At 36.2% G+C, this 19,227-nt stretch overlaps 1 protein-coding gene and 1 non-coding gene across 3 annotated transcripts in view; both read right to left on the bottom strand.

Annotated features, from left to right (window-relative positions):
- Pola1 (DNA polymerase alpha 1, catalytic subunit) overlaps positions 1–19,227 on the bottom strand; it is a 321,162-nt gene that overhangs the window by 265,472 nt on the left and 36,463 nt on the right. For both annotated transcript variants that reach the window (XM_075958886.1, XM_075958887.1), the window contains exons 16-24: positions 15,690–15,774; positions 14,496–14,557; positions 12,963–13,052; positions 9,888–10,004; positions 8,493–8,668; positions 6,011–6,140; positions 5,301–5,420; positions 3,326–3,425; positions 1,443–1,567 (exon numbers count right to left, since the gene is read on the bottom strand). In XM_075958886.1, the coding sequence (XP_075815001.1) occupies positions 1,443–1,567; positions 3,326–3,425; positions 5,301–5,420; positions 6,011–6,140; positions 8,493–8,668; positions 9,888–10,004; positions 12,963–13,052; positions 14,496–14,557; positions 15,690–15,774 (1,005 nt within the window). The remainder of the gene's footprint in view (positions 1–1,442; positions 1,568–3,325; positions 3,426–5,300; positions 5,421–6,010; positions 6,141–8,492; positions 8,669–9,887; positions 10,005–12,962; positions 13,053–14,495; positions 14,558–15,689; positions 15,775–19,227) is intronic.
- Positions 2,063–2,191, bottom strand: LOC142841892 (small Cajal body-specific RNA 24). Its single transcript, XR_012909134.1, has one exon.

The raw sequence follows: 19,227 nt of genomic DNA, 5'->3' as shown, positions 1-19,227 counted from the left end.
CACTGAGACAGGATTATTCTAGAAATATGGACAAATGAATCTCAGAAACAGTATGCTAAGTGAAACAAGCCAAACACACGAAAAAATCACACCCTTTATGATTCCATTTACATAGAATGTCCAAAGTAGGCAATTTTACAATCAGAAAGATTCGTGGTTGCTGCTGAGAAGACAAATCTCCAATAGACGATTCCAAACTCATGATCACACACATGGCCTAGGTTAAGTTCATTAAGTCAAAAAATAAAACAAAAAGACATGAATGTGGGAAGAGGGGCTTGTAGAGAAAAAGGATATAGGAGAGGGTGTGGATGAGAGCAAACAGAATGCATTATATATATTCACAAAACTGGCAAAGAACAAATTAATAAAAATCTACAGTGAAAAAAATTAATGACAGACTAGAGCTGGGATGGATAGAGGAACTTGTTAGAAGTGACAGCTACATGGATTTTGTGGAATAATCGAGCTGAATGAAGCAATGGTTTACAAACTCTATGAAGACACTAAGAACTAATACTGCACATTATAAATAAGCAGACTGTAAGGAAAGTGAATTATATCTCTACAACATTGTTTTTTTAACAAAGACACAGACCAGTCTAAATCTCTTTTTGGTTGGTCCTCCTTTTTGATGACAATGAAAGTATTTAATTAGGGCTGGAGAGAGAGTTCAATCAGCAAAATATTTACTGAAAAAGCATGAAGACCCAAATTTGTATCACCACAATCGAGGAAAGAGCAAGCACGGGGCCAGTAGGAAGGTAAAAGATTTTTTTTTGGGGGGGGAGCGGGTTCAAGACGGGTTTTTCTATGTAGCCCTGGCTGTCCTGGAATTCTCTATAGACCAGGCTGGCCCCAAACTCAGAGATCTACTTGCTTCTGCCTCCCAAGTGCTGGTGTTAAAGGCGTGTGTCACCACCTTTTAATGTACAAGCCTCACAGACTAGTTTGATCCCCAGAAACCAGTGAAAAAAGGGATAATTCCTAAAAGTTATTTTCTAACCGCCACATCAACATTTACATTGACGCACAAACAAAAATAATGAATAATAATGAATGTTTTGTAAGGTCAACATGGTGCTACACCCCTATAAACCAGTTGGGGGACGTGAGACTGACACAGGTAGATCCCAGGACCTCACTACCTAGCCAGTCTAGTAAAAACAATTAGCTCCAGGTTTAGTGAGAGACCCTGTCGCAAAAATTTAAGGTGAAGATTGACAGAGGAAGACACTGGCTGGCAGTCAACATCGAGCATTCACGCATAACACATTTGCACGGAAACACACATGGACACATGAACATATCCAAGAAAGAATGCTGTTAATACAACCATTCAAAGGAAAGAGAAATAACTATGATACTAAGCCCTTTGGCTCTTTTACTTCTTTAAGGAATACCTTTAAAATTGACTTCAAGAGCCCCAGCTGAATACAAACCTCTGCAGCTTTCTGCACCTCTGAAGCAACTCTTTGTACTGTTGTAAAACAAATGTTAAATTCCTGAATGATGGAAGGATATAAACTGTTGAAATCCAGGAGCAAAATGAACTTGTCATAAAAACCTAAAACAAAAAAGCCACATAATATCACATAAAAGTCAAAAGAAAAGTGCCATCAAAATACCTCACTATATAGAAACTGTATAACATCCAGCACTGTAAAGCAGATAAAATGGGGGAGGGGGTTAACTACAAATCTATAAAATGACTTAGATTACAGTAAAATTCACATCACAAAAGAAAGTGAAAAGGCTGCCTTTCTTGAGAACCAGTGACAGTGACAACCAGCCTGCTCTCAGGCAGTTCCAAAACATGTCATTATTGTGTGCAAACACCTTCCCTTGTCAATTGTTTTAGAAATTATCATGTTTGATTCCAAAAAACAAACACAGTTAAGTTTAAGTATTCTTTCCCACTATTCTCACCCCACCATAAAAAAAATGCAGTAAGTGGTTATACTGCATATATATCTTTTACAACCTCACCTTCAAGGAATAAAATTGTCAGCACATTTACCTCTACAAAAACTGTTTCAAATCAATCAAGAAATGGATATATAAATGTCAGTAGTGGGACGATCGACCCTTTCTTCTTGTAAAAGGATGAAAAGACAACTACTATATTTCTCTAGGACATTTATAAAAAGTTATCTTCACCTTGAGAAGAAACTGACAATATAAATGTCCACTGAAACAGAACTGCAAACTTGCATTGGTAGTTGACAGGGTTTCTCTTTGGAGCCCATCCTGAAACTAGCTCTTGTAGCTCAGGCTAACCTTGAACTCACAGAGATCTACCTGTCTCTTTCTCCCGTCTCTGTCTCCCGAGTGCTGGGATTAAAGGCATGTGCCATCACCAGCCAACTTTACTCCTCATCTCAGTCCTACTTACTCCCTCTGCTCTTCTGTGGTAGATACCATCATCTCCTTTTCATAGAAAAAGAGACTGGGGTAAAAGAAATTAAATAGGCAGCACCCAAACCAATATCTAACACCAAAAGTATCATTCCTTGTCATCACAACTAATAAAATTGTTTGTAAAAAATGTCTCCTCCTGAGTTACTTGATAAAATTCACACTAAATGTGAATATACATAATTATACTATTGAGTATACACACTTGCAAACAACTAAGATGGTCTGAAAAACAGGAAAGATGAACCTCTAAACATCACAAACCTTATCTTTCCCTTCTGCACAACAAAGAAAAGGCACTTTCCTATTAAATTTTAACTCAGTGGTTATTTTACTTTCATAAACATTGTTTTCCAAATTACCTGGCACACTGGGCAAAGATGAGGACATTCTCACATAAAGAAGGAAAATTAGGTAATTCTACTACAGGCTGAACAGCAATCTCTATATTAGAGCAGAGACTGAAACTTGAGTAAAGACCAAATTTGAGATATTGCGTATATTTTTCTAACACCTATAAACTAACAGCATTCTAAATAGCTAGAAAAGTAATATATATAAAAGATAAGTGAAATTTAAGTTTCAAGGTATATAAGTAAAGCTGTGTTGACATATGGCAAAGAATTCATACTAATTCCATGTTAAGTAACTAGTAAACTAGATTTCACATGTGTAAAGATAAAAGATAAAACTAAAGTCATTAAGAAACCAGTTTGCTTACCACCAATATAAAAACAGATATTTACATTACAATTTATAACAGTAGCAAAATTATAGTTATAAAGTAGCAATGAAATAATTTTATGGTTGGGGGTCACCACAACATGAGGAACTGTATTAAAGGGTCACAGCATTGAGAACCATTATCTTAATACCAGGGGCAAACCAAACTGCTACCAAGTCTTACCAACTTTGGGGTCCAAAACCAAGCCTCCAGCATAAGCCGCTTTCTTACGTCCTTTCTTGTATTTATTGGTATCTCCATCAATTTCTTCATCTTCATCTCCCTATTTCAAATGGAAATAAAACATCACCAGCTAGCAACTAGCTAATGAATTATAATACTGGGTTACAAAAAATATTTACTTTTACTTAATGGTCCTACCTATGCGGGGGAAATCTATTATCATATTACATTTACGGATCCAAATGAATGCCAAGCATGGTAGTTTCTTAAGTAAATAACCAGTTTTCTGAATTCTCTATTTAACTGTCTCTGGAATCCTAGAAATTTCATTTGAGGGCTAGGGATATAGCTCAGCTAACATAGTGCCCTCCTAGCACTTACAAAACCCTAGTTCCATTACCAGTACCACATAAAACCAGGTGTGATGACACATACCTGTAAGCCCAGTGGCTTGGAAGGTACAGCCAGGAGGGTAGTAAATTCAAAGGCATCCTCAGATATACAAGAAGCTAGAGGACAGCCTGAGCTAAATTAGAACATGTTTAAAATATATGTATTTTTTAAAAATGAGCAAAAAGAAGAAAATTTTATTTTAAAATCAATAGGTATTAAAATGTTTCATGTTACATAACTGTTGAGATTGTAAAGGAGTTTTACTAAATTCACTACTCTGGCTGGGCAGTGGTAGCATGTGCCTTTAATCCTACTATTCGGAACAGAGGCAGGTGAATCTCTGAGTTTGAGGTCAGCCTAGTCTACAGAGTGAATACTGGGATGGCCAGTGCTATACAGAGAAACTCTGTCTCAACCCCTCCACCCCCCAAAAAACCACTAATCTTATATTTATGATGAAAAAGGGGTAAAACATTCTTCTGATTCATTATCATTATTCTAATTATTATTACTTTTATGATATGGGGTCTTGGTATGTTGTTCTGGGCTCAAACAATCCTCTTGTCTCAATCTCCCAACTCTAGCAAGTACCATCATGCATGGCTGATTGCCATTATTAGTAGGAATTTCTTAAAATAAGTATGCCCACAAAATGAAAAATCCACTTTCAAGCAGTTTATTAACAGTCAACATTCAATACCTCTGCAGAAGTTAAATAGATCTAAATTAGTATTTGCTGTACGATATTCAATAATGTGCCTAAAAATAAATGAAACTGGGTCACACGCTAACACTCAATTCCCATTCTTAATTACTATCAGTACTGATAAAATGGAAAATAGAGTAAGTTTTAGTTCCAAAGTCATAGAATCTACTTCAGAAACCTGATTGGTGTCATAATCGCACTAGTAGCAGGTTGTGTGACCCCAATCCGAAAATCTAAAGTTCAAAATCTGAAGATTTTTAAGTGAAAATTAATGACTCTACGAGCAGAAATTAGCACATCATCACATGTACCAGGAAGTTTAAATATTATAAAATCACTTTCAGTTAATACAAGCACCCATACACACAACATACACACACACACGTGAATCCCCAAATTAATTTTGTGTTTAGAGATATATTCCCATCCTAGGGTTTCTCATCACATATATACAAATGTTCCAAAATAAAATAAATAAATAAATCTAAAACACTTCAATCCCAAGCATTTTGAATTAGGGATACTCAACATATCTATAAACTACAACACAAAAACCAAACCTCAAAGGCTAAAGCAACAAAAGGTTTAACTGATATTTAGTTCTGAGTAAGTCTTAGTGAGAGCCAATATTTTCTATATCAAAAAGTCTAACAAAGTCCTCAAAGACATTTCACAAACAATTTTGCCTTTACAGAGAAAAGTAGAGAGGGAAACAACCACACAGATACAACAGAACAAGCTCAAGAATAATCCTAATTTACAGAAAATTAATTATAATTTTAGAAGCAGATGCCAAAGCAATTTTTTAAAAGGTTACCTAGGCAATAAAAAAGGAGGGAAAAGAAAAGGCAAAGTACTATACAATCTTGTACCCACCAGTTTTTGCTGAGGTTTTCTGAAAATCTGCTTGTCAGGCACAATATAGTTGTTTTCATAAAATGCATGAAGCAACAAGAACTCATTTCGTTCAGATCGTCCACCCATCAGTGTTCTGGACTATTAAACAGAATTTTTAAACCATTGAGCTTAAAACCATCACAAACAAAAGCAATGTTGAGTCAGTTTATTTAATCATGGAACCTCCTTCAACTACTCAGCAACAAAGGTTACTTTTTCTAAACTATCTAGCTTTCTCTTTAAACATTAAGGGAGATAAAGTAAGCTTAAAATACTGTCAGTGTATCATTCCACTAAAAACATCCAGATGTTAGAGATAAGATCCTTATGTTCACTCAAATCTCTACATACTGCACCTGGCATTCCTCCCTTTTTCCCAACCAGTTGTTGCTTTTACAAAAGCTCAGCTTTCAAAATCCCAGCTCCTCATTTTATTATTTTTTTATTAATTTATTTATTTATTAAAGATTTCTGTCTCTTCCCCGCCACCGCCTCCCATTTCCCTCCCCCTCCCCCAATTAAGTCTCCCCCCAGCCCGAAAAGCAATCAGGGTTCCCTGTCCTGTGGGAAGTCCACCAGCTCCTCATTTTAAAAGCATACATTTAGGTTCATTATCATATAACAACTATCCCAAGAAAACACTGAATCCAACAGGAAATGCTTTTTCCCCCTTTCTAAGTTAAATTTACCATAATGTTCCCAGCGATGTTAGTGATCTGCAATGCTAATGGAAGAACATTTAGCTCACACATGATCTGCAAAATGAATCTGGCATCTTTCCAGACTTGTTCCAACAGGTACAACAGATGAGAAGATTCACTGTACAGAAAAGTAAGAATGAAACAGAATCAAGCAATTAAAAGACACAATGACTGTAATCAGAACTTAAAATATTACAAGGAATTTTTGGTGTACGTAACTTCAAAGCAATGGAACCTCGGCTTCGGAAACTATTTAAAATAAAGAGGCTAAATAATTAGAAATGCATTTATACCACCAATCCCAGTATCCTTCTCTCAACAAAAAAAAAGAGTGAAATTATGTGTTAACTATAGCTTAAAATTTATCTAGTGTTAACCATAACCTAAAAACTATCTAAATTCTTTTGTTCATTCAATCAGTAAGTATATATTACAAGCCAACTATGTATCAGGCACTGGGTATGACCAAAGGCACAAATTCCTGTCCTGGTGAGGGAAACACAGTATAAAAAAGAAAAATAAATAGATAATATTCATACAATGGTAAATAAGTGTTAAAGACAAACAAAACAAAAGGGTAAGAAACAAAGAAAATTTAAACTTTCAGGAGCAAAAGCTGAATTTTTACATAGAGAGCTAGGGAAAAAGTCATTGAAAAGAAAGACCAAGAAGTGACAGGACAAGCCATTATAATAGATGGGTATTTTAAAGAACAGCATTCCAAATAAAAGCACAAAGACTCTGAGTGAGGCACTAATCTAGCAGTTACAGGAACACAATGAAGTTGATATGGCTGGATCAGGGAATAATAGATAGAAATAGCAGTAAAATAACTTCAAATCAACACCACAAAGACACAGTATACAGGAACTAGTAAGCTAAAGTAAGGACTTTAAGTAAAAGTAATATCACTAAGAAACTTTGATTAGACTTAATTTGAGCAGGATTACTTTGGTCCTGGATTAATTATGAAGAAAACTGAAGAGGGCAACAAAATTAGTACATAAACCCACTACTATGATTTGATATTATTTGGTTCATTTGAAACTGGGGAGTGGGGTTTAATCCCCATGATGAAGTACTATGGGACATACAAGGATAGACCCTCAGACCTTGATGTTATTAGTACCATCAGCTACCCATGAAGTGCTATGAGGATGAACACACATATACTAAAGATGAAGCTATTGAGTCTCCATGACTGAACACTGGTAACTTTATAAGAAAGATTAAAGGTTATAGACATGTATGTACTTTTCACCAAATGATACCCTAAACAATTACACAACTCTATCAGAGGAGATCCATCAATCTTGGACCTCCAGAATCATATATCAAAACAAACCCTTCCTTTTCATATCATCCAAAATGTGGTATTATCAACAGAAAATGGACTAAGACATTCAGTGATTCGGGGGGGAAAAAAGAGTATGGTAGCTTTGGGTAGGGTAGGTTCAGTGAAAGTTAAAGAAGTACTAGGAGCTTTATTTAAAAAACACAGCTGAAAAAGTCCATTGATGGATCTATTGTGGGATGTAAGACAGAGGAATCATTATTGTGGGATGTAAGACAGAGGAATCAAGGATGTCTAAGAGGTCTGAGGTAGAAGATGACTTTGAAGACTTTCAGAAAGTTGTAACATTCATAACTGTCACTGACACAGTTATGAAAGACTAAAAACGGAATCTAGGAAGAGAAAAAAACAGTTCAGTTTTTAACAAGCTGAAGGTTCATACTAGATATCAGGTAGGTAGATGAATATAGAATTTGGTAGGATGTTTAAAACAAAGATATACAGGTGGGAGGCAGTAACCCCAGTATCTAAGCTACACATCAGCCAGCCTAGAGAGGAAAAATAGTCAGAAGTAGATGAAGAACTCAGGAGAAATAGCTTAGAAATGGGCTCAAGAAGCAGAAACTATGCTTTGCCTACGGGTTTTTTTACCTTTCTTTATCTGTATCTTTCTTTACTTCTTACTCCATGACTGGCATCCTCCTCTCCTTTTCTCACTCCTCCCTCCTCACATTCTTCCCTAGATTTCTCCCTCTATTTATTCTCTCTGCCAGCCAGTAGCACCTATTTCTCTCTCCTGCCTAGATATTCAGCTCTTTATTACACCAATCAGGTGTTTTAGGCAGGAAAAGTAACACAGTTTTACAGAGTTAAACAAATGCAACATAAAAAAGGCAACACATTTTTGAGTCATTAAACAAATATTTCACAGCATAAATGAATATAACATATCTTAAAATAATATCCTACAATACAGGTCAACTGATTCCATTAGAATAATTCAAGAGATAAACTAATTTAAAATATGAAAATAATGGATATGATGGAATTGGTATAAAGATATTAATTTTCTGCTCCATGGCGACTGGCTGGTGTACCTCCAGTCTTAAGACAGTAGTAACACCTTACTGTTGCTCAATTCAAGAAAGATGAATTCTAAGTAATACAGGGTCATACCTATACATGTTTCGTATATTTTCTGTTGGAATTACAATCCTTTCAGTTTTCAGAATCTGTTGGACAAGTTCAGATAAATGGTAGCTTTTACAATGAATCAATTCTTTTGCTGAAATTTCCACATCACATATCATTCGGCCACAGGTAGCGTTTCTTTCACCAAATCCACTCCGGCTCTACAAGGCAAAAAAAAAAAAAAGAAAAAGAAATCAAAACAAATCTCATGAAGAGGCAAATACTGAGAACAATCTGTTCTAACCTATTTTGGAAGTGTCCCCAAAATAACAATATTAAAATTCTCCTTCCACTCATAAGTCAGGTGCTTTTGAACACCTACTGTATATCTGATGATGCTCTAGGTACTTAGTATATCACTGTGAATAAAACAACAATTCCTAGTTATATAATTAAAAATTATACAATGTAATCAAGAAGTCAAATGGTTTTAGAAGGCAATAAGTACATGGCAAAGGAGATATCAAAGAAGGGTGAGGGACAGAGAATTTGGAGGGACTGTATCTTAGAGTGATCGGGGAAGACCTTACCAAGAAGATGTCATATAAAGAAAAACTTGAGCTTCACATGATGGTTTATGCCTTCAATGCCAACACTTGGAAGCCAATGCTTGGGGACTGCCATGAGTTCAAAGTCAGCTGTGTAGTAAGCTGCAGCCACCGACTCCCCTCCCATCTCAAAATAACAAATACCCAAACAAAAATTTCAAAGGGGGCAGAGAAGCAGCAGCTAAACAAGTATTTGAATAAATGCTAAAAATGACCTTATTTCCTTAAAGATATGAGCAGAGGTAAAAAGAGCTGTAGCCCCAACTCTTGATTCCTAAGAATAGAGTTCTCTAGAAACCCTTGGCATTATAAAAGGTACCGATTCCTAAATTCTCTGCTGAAGCAACATGTTCACTTTAGTTGTAACCTTTAGGTAAAATAAGATTTCAAGCATAAGCACTATCACACTTAGTAAGAAAGTGCTTCATTCAAGAAAGTACCAAAGCCCATACATGCAAGCATAGCAAGACCTTGTCTCAAAAAGAAAAAAAATATATTAAGAGGCCAGCCTGAGCTACAGGAAACTCTTAAAAAGCAAACAAACAAATAAGAATAAGTGAAAAAGGAGGAGAGAGGGAAAAGGAATATAAACTTTCCGTCATTAACCAGCAGTATTTGGTTATGCTGTAAAAATTTAGAGGAAAGACAGGGTAAATACTAACTTCCTTCTTCACACTGACATTGTAGGAGGTTGAGAATCATGACATGCAGTGCCAAGCAATGTTTTATTTATTCAGTTCTGGTATTAAATCAATTCCTATTCAAAAGACAGTGCATTCCCCAGTAGCTCCCTCATATTTAAAAACCAAATAAAGTGAAATTTTGAAATTACCCCAAGTTTTGGCATGTTGGATCGCCTCAGTCGACCTATCTTGGACCAGTAAGGAACTTTGCCCACATTAATTCTTTGCAGAAGCACTTCCATTTCAAAACCACAAATATTATGACCCTAGTCAGAAAAAGACAGCCAATCACATAACAAATACAAATTAGATGATTTGTCTTCAAATGCAGAATTTCTTTAGCCTTTCTTTCTCTGGTCTCTTAACTCAAGAGCTTACCTCCAATTGGGGTCCTTTCTCCTTCAGTATCAGCAGTATTCATTAGTCTTGACATTAACTAGGCTGCTAAGCAGATTGCTGATACAAGGTTCATATGGTGTCTTTTAATTTACTGCTCAAGTCTTACAATGTTGGAGGCAAATGCAAATTTTAATGTCCCATACCTTTTACATGATCAATAAGAATTTAAAAACAACAAAAAAACTGTGTTGTATACGTTTACATAGGACTTCTAAGGAACTCGAACTAATTTCATTAAAAACTGAGCATGAACACAACTGTGTTGGACCTTTAATCAGTGCACAACAAAATATAAATACTAGTAAATACTAGGAAACAAAATTAAACAGTAGATAAGTTATGGGACTATGGCAGGTGGTGGTGGTGCAGGCCTTTAATCCCAGCACTCAGGAAGCAGAGGCAGGCGGATCTCTGTGAGTTCGAGGCCAGCCTGGTCAACAAGAACTAGTTCCAGGACAGGCTCCAAAGCTACAGAGAAACCCTGTCTCAAAAAACAAAAAAAAAGTTTATGGAACCAGAGACATGGTTTAGCATTTAAGAGCTCTGGCAGCCCTTCCACAGGTCCTGAGTTCAATTCCCAGCAACCACTTGGTGGCTCACAACCATCTGTAGTGGGATCTATTCCCTCTTCTGACATAAAGTCAAGAGCACTCATATACATAAAGTAAATAAATCTTTAAAAAAGAAAAAATAAAAGTTATTTAACACAACCTGAGTTTTCTATAATTTCCAATTTATATCATTTGAATAACATTTTTAACATAGCTAGGTTTACTAAAAAATCAGGATGTTTCAAATCATTCAGATCAATCCATAGATTATTTTAATTAAAGATATATACTACCACTTAGAATAAACAACATTTTATTGGAGATTGAACGAACTAGTAGTTGTGAGGGTCTGGAGAAATGGGGAAATAATGCTCTAAAGTAGTGGTTCTCAACTGTCCTAATGCTGGGACACTTTAATACAGTTCCTTATTGTGATGACTCCATGCTACTTCATAACTGTAATTTTGCTACTGTGATAAATTGTAATGTAAATATCTGTGCTTTCCAACTGTCTTAAGCAATCCCTGTGAAAGGGTCATTCAACCCCCCAGGGGGTCGCAAACCACAGGCTGAGAACCACTGGTCTAGAGTTTTAATTTTAAAAGATAAAGAGCAACAGAGATAGCAACAGAGCAATATTGGAGGTGGTGACAAATGCACATTATGAATGCATATAGTACCAATGAATCTACATTTAAAGGTGGTTAAAATGACTAATTTTAGGTTATAAAAAGCTTACCACTACATGAATGTACATATACTGTACATATTTATGTACTGCCATAATATATAGATATATAAAACATAAATATCTTATGTACTGCCATAATATATAATATAGATATGTATACATATATCTACATATTTATGGCAGTTTATTTATTAATAAAGGAACAGAGGGACAGGACAAAAACTTATTTCCAAATTATTATGGCTAGGGTCTCATCTTGCATCTGGATCTGTCATGTACTTCTCTCTAATACCTTAGGCTGGGTATCCGAGGCTCATATCATCTACTTGTCACTCAAAAGACTGTTTTTAAAGGGTGGTATGGGTCTACTGCTAAGTCACAGCACTGTATATAAAATCTTTCTGGCACTTTAAAGAAAGGTCCTGAAATAATATAAGGTTATACAGACTTTGGCATCATTCCATATACAGATATAAGCTACACCACTACCAGCTAAGGTGTCCAACAGGAAAAATGAGGTTGAAGACACAGTAAACAATCTTTTTTTTCTCTCCAGAATGGATTATAGAACCTTGGATCTGGGCTTTCCACACAGGAAGCACTCTACCACTGAGCAATAACCCCAGCCTCTCCATATTTTTTTCTCAAATATCTACTTATCTCTATTCTTACATCACAAGTTGTTGATGTAACCAAACTAATAATACCACATTTAAAATATATAGGAATTGGTAGCCTACCCACTGCTTTAAAAAATATAAAATCAGATTGATCCAGTAACACAGACAAAAGAAAAGAAAGAATTAGGATCAAGAAGCCTCTTAAACTAAGGAAGGTCAGAGAATACACAAAAGGAAAATGGGCTTTACTACAAGGAAAAGGTACGAATCAACAATAAATTACTACCTTACAGTCCAATGAGAATACAGTAAATTGCCAAGATGAAAAACAAATCTCTACCCCTGAGCTCTCAAAGGAATCATAAAGATCCACTGAGCTCTTAAAATATTTACTTTTGTATTTGTAATTTATCCCAAACCAAGAAAATCAATTAGAACCATGAAGATATTGGCAATTTACACATATTCACTTATCATTGTGCTACAAGAATCTAGCAATTTAAGCCAGGCGGTGGTGGCGCACACCTTTAATCCCAGCACTTGGGAGGCAGAGGCAGGAGGATCTCTATGAGTTCCCAGCCTGGTCTACCAGAGCTAGTTCCAGGACAGTTAGGACTGTTACACAGTAAAACCCTGTCTCAAAAAAAAATCACGAATCTAGCAATTTATACATATTTGTTTACTGAAGTGCTACTTTGTTAATGGAGGTAACTAAATATCCTGAGCTGACTTCTAATTCAAGAACTGCTCTTACACCAGGAAAAACTATCTAGCATGGGTTAGGATTATTCCTCCTTAGATAGATGAGCAAATCTCACCAATCCAAGAGGTCATTTAATTCTAAAACATCCTTTGATACTCAAAAGTAAATAATCAATAAAAAGCAAATCACCAAGAAAGTTGCACAGAAAAGAATGAAGGAATGAAAACACTTCCCCATGACATGATCAAATATCTACTCACCACAAGAATATCAGGATCAATTTTGTGAACTTTTGCAAGGAAAAATCCTAGCAAAGTTCTTTCTGTTGCAGCAATCTCAACCTTCATATTCTGTTAAGATACCAATCAAGACTTTAAAATATCGCAAGCCTTATTTTCTTGTCCAACCAGAGTAAGATTTCTTAGTGTTAAATGTAATCATTCACTTCTAAACAAGATATAGCAATAAAATTTCTGATCCAGGTTTTGCATAATAATAACTGCACAAAATCTCTGAGGACCTCATTCTAGTAATATGCATGTAAATCATGCAAAAATTTAAGTGCTAAGCAACATCAAGAGCAGAAATGTCCTTCCACAGAGACATGTTTGTACACTGGGCACATTTAAAGTGTATAAATCAGAGTGTCTTTCCAAAACATTGCTTTTTTTGCTATATAATCCCTGGAAGACTTTGTTGTTTATGTATTTATCAAAGAAATCCCAAGGATTCTATAAACTAATCTCAAATAGCAGGGTGATAAACAATAAATAAGAAACTAAAACAAACATGTACTGAAGAATTGCAATATATTACATTTTCAGTTGTGAGGCTAGCCTTAAATGACTGAGCAATCGCTCCAGCCCAGGAATTGCAATGTCTTAAATAGAAATACCAACCCTCACACACACAAAAAAAAACCCAACTTGGATTAGTGAATATCTATCAGGTACTCAAAGCTGCTCATATTAAAACGCTTTTAAAACAAAGGTTGATTACTATTATGTTTTCTATAGCTCAGTTTTTAAAAATGTCACTTTGACTTTACAGGAATTTTCCTGGGTCATTTGATTTGAATAGATAATTCAGGACAGATCACAAATGACAGTAATACAATAGTAACCCCTACCTCTAAGAAGCCAACTGAAACAGCTTTAGAGTGGAACCTTACAAATTGCACCATCTAATTTTGTCACATGAAAATATTAACAAACAAAATAAACCTACAACCTTTTCAACACTATCATTTCACAAAACAAATAATGTACTATTCAAAAACTACATCCTTTAGAGTAAATATATTTATTTTTATAAAGAACTCAGTTCATTATAATGCTTCCACTGCCATTTTATTAAAGGTTTATGATACCAACTTCACACAACATACTTGAGTTCAGAAATCACTGATGGGCTTGGGACAGCAAATATAAACCCTGTCAGTACATGGTCTTTTAATACGTACAGTATTCCCAACACTACATGGATTCCCTCAATTTGGAGAGGGGGTCTATCCAACATGGTTCCAAAATATGTGATCACTTTAGAAAAGCCTCCATATATGCTAACTGATGGTAGGTTTGAATGTATCCATATCATAATTCCATCATCATCCGAAACTAATTTAAGAATTATTAAACATGTTTAGTCTTATATTCATAATGTATTTTATCAAGTTAGTACCATAGTTCAATACACCAAGAAGAGATCTAATAAAGTAAAACATAGAATAGATGCTATTTTCCTATTCTCTTTCCAAACAGATATTCTACACTTAAAAGAAATGAGTAATTTACCTTTTTCTTAATGACTTCTTTGAAAGCACATGGGAAAATACAGTCCTTTGGCTTAGAGATAACTATAGGAAGAAAAACACAAGATTTTTATACCAATATCAGATAGTACATGTTTCTAAACAGAAATTGCTTTAATATAAATTTCACATAAGCCCTAAAGAATTAAGAAAGTCAAGATCTCCAATTAGTCATATTGTTGGACCTCAAAACAACAACCAAGAAGGGACCCTTATGTCTGTATAACTGTACAAAATGCTTTGATCAAACGTTTGTTTTCCATCCAAGTTAGAATGGAGGATTAGAACAATCTTTCCCAAAGGAAATCCAATTACCATAAAAGCTTCAAAGAAAAACTTAGCTCAACTTTCTTAAAACTGAGAGGTACTATGGACCAAGGCTTCTGCTACTACACAAAAGGCTTCTTCCATACAAAGCAGGCACTCACACAGTGAAATACGCAGAGATAAATAAATGCATGCTAACATGAAGCAACAACTATTCTCTTCCAAGTATTTCCTAGACTCTTATCAGTATTCCTAATACTCAAAAAGCCAGACACAAGAGGTTGTTGAAAAGAATCTCTGGTTATGGACTAGAAAAGAATCCAAAAATATAAAACACTGAATCTTAATTCTTACTTTCTTTTTAAACAAAATGCTTACTTAATCAACCAAGCTCTGAATATGGAATGTCAGACTCCTTGAAGACCAACTCACAAAACACACACATACCCCATTCTATGAAACTATTGCACCTACTGAATTTTATGCATAACACAACTGAATTCCAGTTTGGCATACTATAATGTCTCACAAATAGGTAAAGATTCATTTATTCCTTAACATTTTGCCTCATCACAGATTTTATTCAATAAAACTCAAGTTTCCACAGCTGAAAGCAAACATCTTTACTAAAATGTCCTAATTAGGCCAGGCAGTGGTGACGCACACCTTTAATCCAGCACTCGGGAGGCAGAGGCAGGTGGATCTCTGTGAGTTCGAGGCCAGCCTGGTCTACAAGAGCTGGTTCCAGGACAGGCTCCAAAGCTACAGAGAAACCCTGTCTCAGAACCCCACTCCAAAAAAAACGCCCTAACTACTCTCAAAAGCAAGTTTCAAAATATAAAGTTACTTATCCAACAGACAAAGAAAAATAAAATCAAAAAAGAAAAATCAAACTCTTAAAAATACATACCACAGAAATGCGTCTGAAAGGGGGGCTTTGGAGGTGCTTTATCTAATGCAAAACTGTGATGGACGAGAGCTGCAATAGCAATAATCTGCAAAGAAAGGAGCGGGGAAAATCAGATACCTACTATATGTTTTACCTTACCACAAGAACTACTAGGAATAATAAAACATATTTTAATATATATAAATTCCTTTCACTTTTTAAAGAAAGTGTTTAAAGCTCTGACAAAGGGTTAGTATCTACAATATAGATAGAACTAAGCATCAAGAAAACTATTACCAAACTAAAAACTGGGGCATGGAACTAAACGAAATTCTTAGAAGAAATGCAAAATGGCTGAGAAGTATGTTTTCAAATATTCAACATCCTTAGCTATCTGGGAAATGCAAATTAAAACTGTGATGCCCACCAACTGATGAATGAATACTGAAAATGTACACATATACACAATGGCATATTATAAAATTCTCAAGCAATGGGCATAGCTGGAAACCAGAATTCTAAATGGGGTAACCCAAACCCAGAAAGACAAATACCGTATGTTTTCTCTCATATGTGGATGCTAGCTGACTCTTTAGAATGTGTGTTTAAACTGGAGGAGCCATAGAAGGTAGGAAACTAGTAAGCAGTCATGGGGGGGGGATTTCAAGAAAAGTGGGATAGAACTCAAGGTTCTTTACCAATCACATGCTAACAACCACAGGCTCTTACACTCCTTCCCCCTCTTCTGCAATGATCCCTGAGCCTTGAGGAATAAGGTATGATACAGATGCCCATTTAGAGGCGAGCACTCCATAGCCTCTTATTCTCTGCACTTTGACTAGTTTTGGATTTCTGTACTAATTACCATCTATTGTGAAAAGAATCTTCTCTGATGAAGGATACACTACTCTATGGGCATTAAGATAAAAACTTATCTAATACTGTTTCCATTTGTCAGATTCTTTCCTAGGGCCTATGACCTAGCTAATCAGGGAGTCACAGCCCAGTCAATGGACAGTTCCAGTCTTGAGGTCTGTCTTATGGAACAAGCTTAAAGTAAAATCAGAAAGTGGTTGGTTACTCCTGTAACATTCATATATGTGCTGGCTAGTTCTTGACATTTTTCGTTCTTGTTGTTTCTGTTTTTGTTGGTTTTCTGTTTTCCAACTTGACACAAGATAGAGTTAACAGGGAAGAGGAACCTCAGTTGGGAAAATACCTCCATCCACATTGTCTGTAGGCAAGTCTGTAGGGCATTTCTTGATTACTGATTTATGTGGGTGAGCCTAGGCTGGGGTGGAGGGGTGGTGGTGGGGAAGGGGTATACCTCCCCTGGGCAAATGGACTCCTGATCAGGTGATCCTGAGCTATATAAGAAAGCAGGAGCGGTGGTGGCGCACACCTTTAATCCCAGCACTTGGGGGGCAGAGGCAGGCAGATCTCTGTGAGTTCGAGGCCAGCCTGGTCTACAAGAGCTAGTTCCAGGACAGGCTCCAAAGCTACAGAGAAACCCTGTCTCAAAAACTAAAAAAAAAAAGAAAGCAGGCTGAGCAAGCAATGATAGCAAGCAGGTAAGCAGCATTCTTCCATGGCTTCTGCTTCAGTTCTTGCCTTTAGGTTCCTGCTTTTATTTCCTACCCTCACTGATAGACTCTTATCTGGAAATGTAAACTGAAATAAACTCCTTCCTCCCCGTGTGGTTTTTGGTTCTGGTGTTTGATCACAGCAATAGAAACCCTAAGTAAGATAATGTCACTATTGTACCAGTGGACAAATCTTGCCAGGCTGGTTATTGTAACTTTTAGGATTCACAACTAGGTAGGAGTGTTCAATACTTTCTTCCCCAGTAGCAAAACTAGAACCTTCTGGCATTATTAAAGCTAGGCTGGCTAGGTGGTGGTGCTGCCTCCCAGCAGTCGGGAGGCAGAGGCGGGTGGATCTCTGAGTTTGAGCCCAGCCTGGTCTACAAGAGCTAGTTACAGGATAGGTTCCAAATCTACAGAGAAACCCTGTCTCCAAAACCCCAAAAGCTAGCCTGTATGGATGAAACTTAAAACTTATAGGTTGGTACCAGCTTGATTTCTTTATATTCCGTGACTCAGGTATGTGCTGTCATTTGTAATAGTGTATAACTGTCAAGGGACACTCATAGGGAGTGACACTATTAGGAGGTGTAGCTTTGTTCCCTGGAGTGGTTATGGCCTTGTTGGAGGAAGTTGAGAGGGAAACATGGTGAGGAGATAGAAGATAACTGGAACGGAATGCGGAGGTGGATTTGACAAAAACACATATGCAAAGTGATTCCCACTGAAAAGATTTATTTATATGTGTACACACACACATACACACACATCTGTGTATGTCACATATGTGCAAGTACCCATGGAGACTAGAAGAGGATATTAGATACTCTGGAGCAGGAGTTACAGGTAGCTGTGAGCTGCCTGACATGAATGCTAGAAAGTGAACTCAGGTTCTCTTCAAGAGCCGCATGGATTGTTAGCTACTAGGCCATCTATCTGGGCTCTTTTAACTCTACTTGTAAAAATATTTAAGCAGATTTAAAATTGAGTAAAAATTAATAAAACTAATTCCCATACACTCATAGTTGGGTTTCAATTATCATTTTTCCTAGGTCTATTTCAGTAAGAGTCTTCAAAAGTGTTTTTCAATCTCAGTACTATTGGTATTTCATGTCAAACAATTCTTTATGAGGGCTGTTCAATGCACTACACAATGTTAAGACTTACTCACTAGGTATTAGCACTGCCATCCTTTTCCCTCCTCATATCTCTGAGTTATACCAACCCAAAACATCTCTCAACATTGACAAGTAAACCTTCAACAGCCAAATCTTACCCAGTCAAAAATAATCACTCTAAAAGACCACTTTTTTAAAATGTAGTCATGTTTTTTCTTTTATTTTTAAAATCTTTATCTTTATTTTTATTTTATGTGTATACACATACATACATATAACCTGTGTACCGTAAGATGGTAAGACCTTATTACAAAGGACACCACATATTTGCAACGTAGGACATGAAAAGAAAATCAAGTTGGAAAGCCAATGGAAGTTTCATCCATACAGACTAGTTTTAATAGTGCCAGAAGGTTCTATTTGTGCTATAGGGGAAGAAGAGTATTGAATACTCTTACCCAGCTGTGAACCCTAGAAGCTACTAGCCTGGAGGTCAGAATGAGCACTGCATTCCCAGGACTGGTGCTATAGTTAGGTGTGAGCTGTGGGTGCTGGGAATGGAACCTTGGTCCTCTGGAAGAGCAGCCAGTGCTCTGATCATCTCTCCGGTCCTTGACAGTCTGTATATCTCAACAGGGTTATTTGACACCTTCTCCTGTCTCTGTAATATCTATAAATTCAGTTAGATCAAAAGACTTGATCAAAGCCAGGTTCAAACTGCTTGCAAGATTTTAGATGTGTTACTGATTATTTCTATTAGAAGGCATATGTCTGCTTCTCTGTTTCAGTAATATGAGTATCCACTGGTGATCATTACTTAGACCAGTGGTTCTCAACCTTCCTTTTACTATGACCCTT

The sequence above is a fragment of the Microtus pennsylvanicus genome, chromosome X (genome assembly GCF_037038515.1).
Source record: "Microtus pennsylvanicus isolate mMicPen1 chromosome X, mMicPen1.hap1, whole genome shotgun sequence".
NCBI lineage: Eukaryota > Metazoa > Chordata > Mammalia > Rodentia > Cricetidae > Microtus > Microtus pennsylvanicus.
The sequence above is the reverse complement of the archived record's forward strand: the minus strand, read 5'-3'. Positions and strand labels throughout refer to the sequence as shown.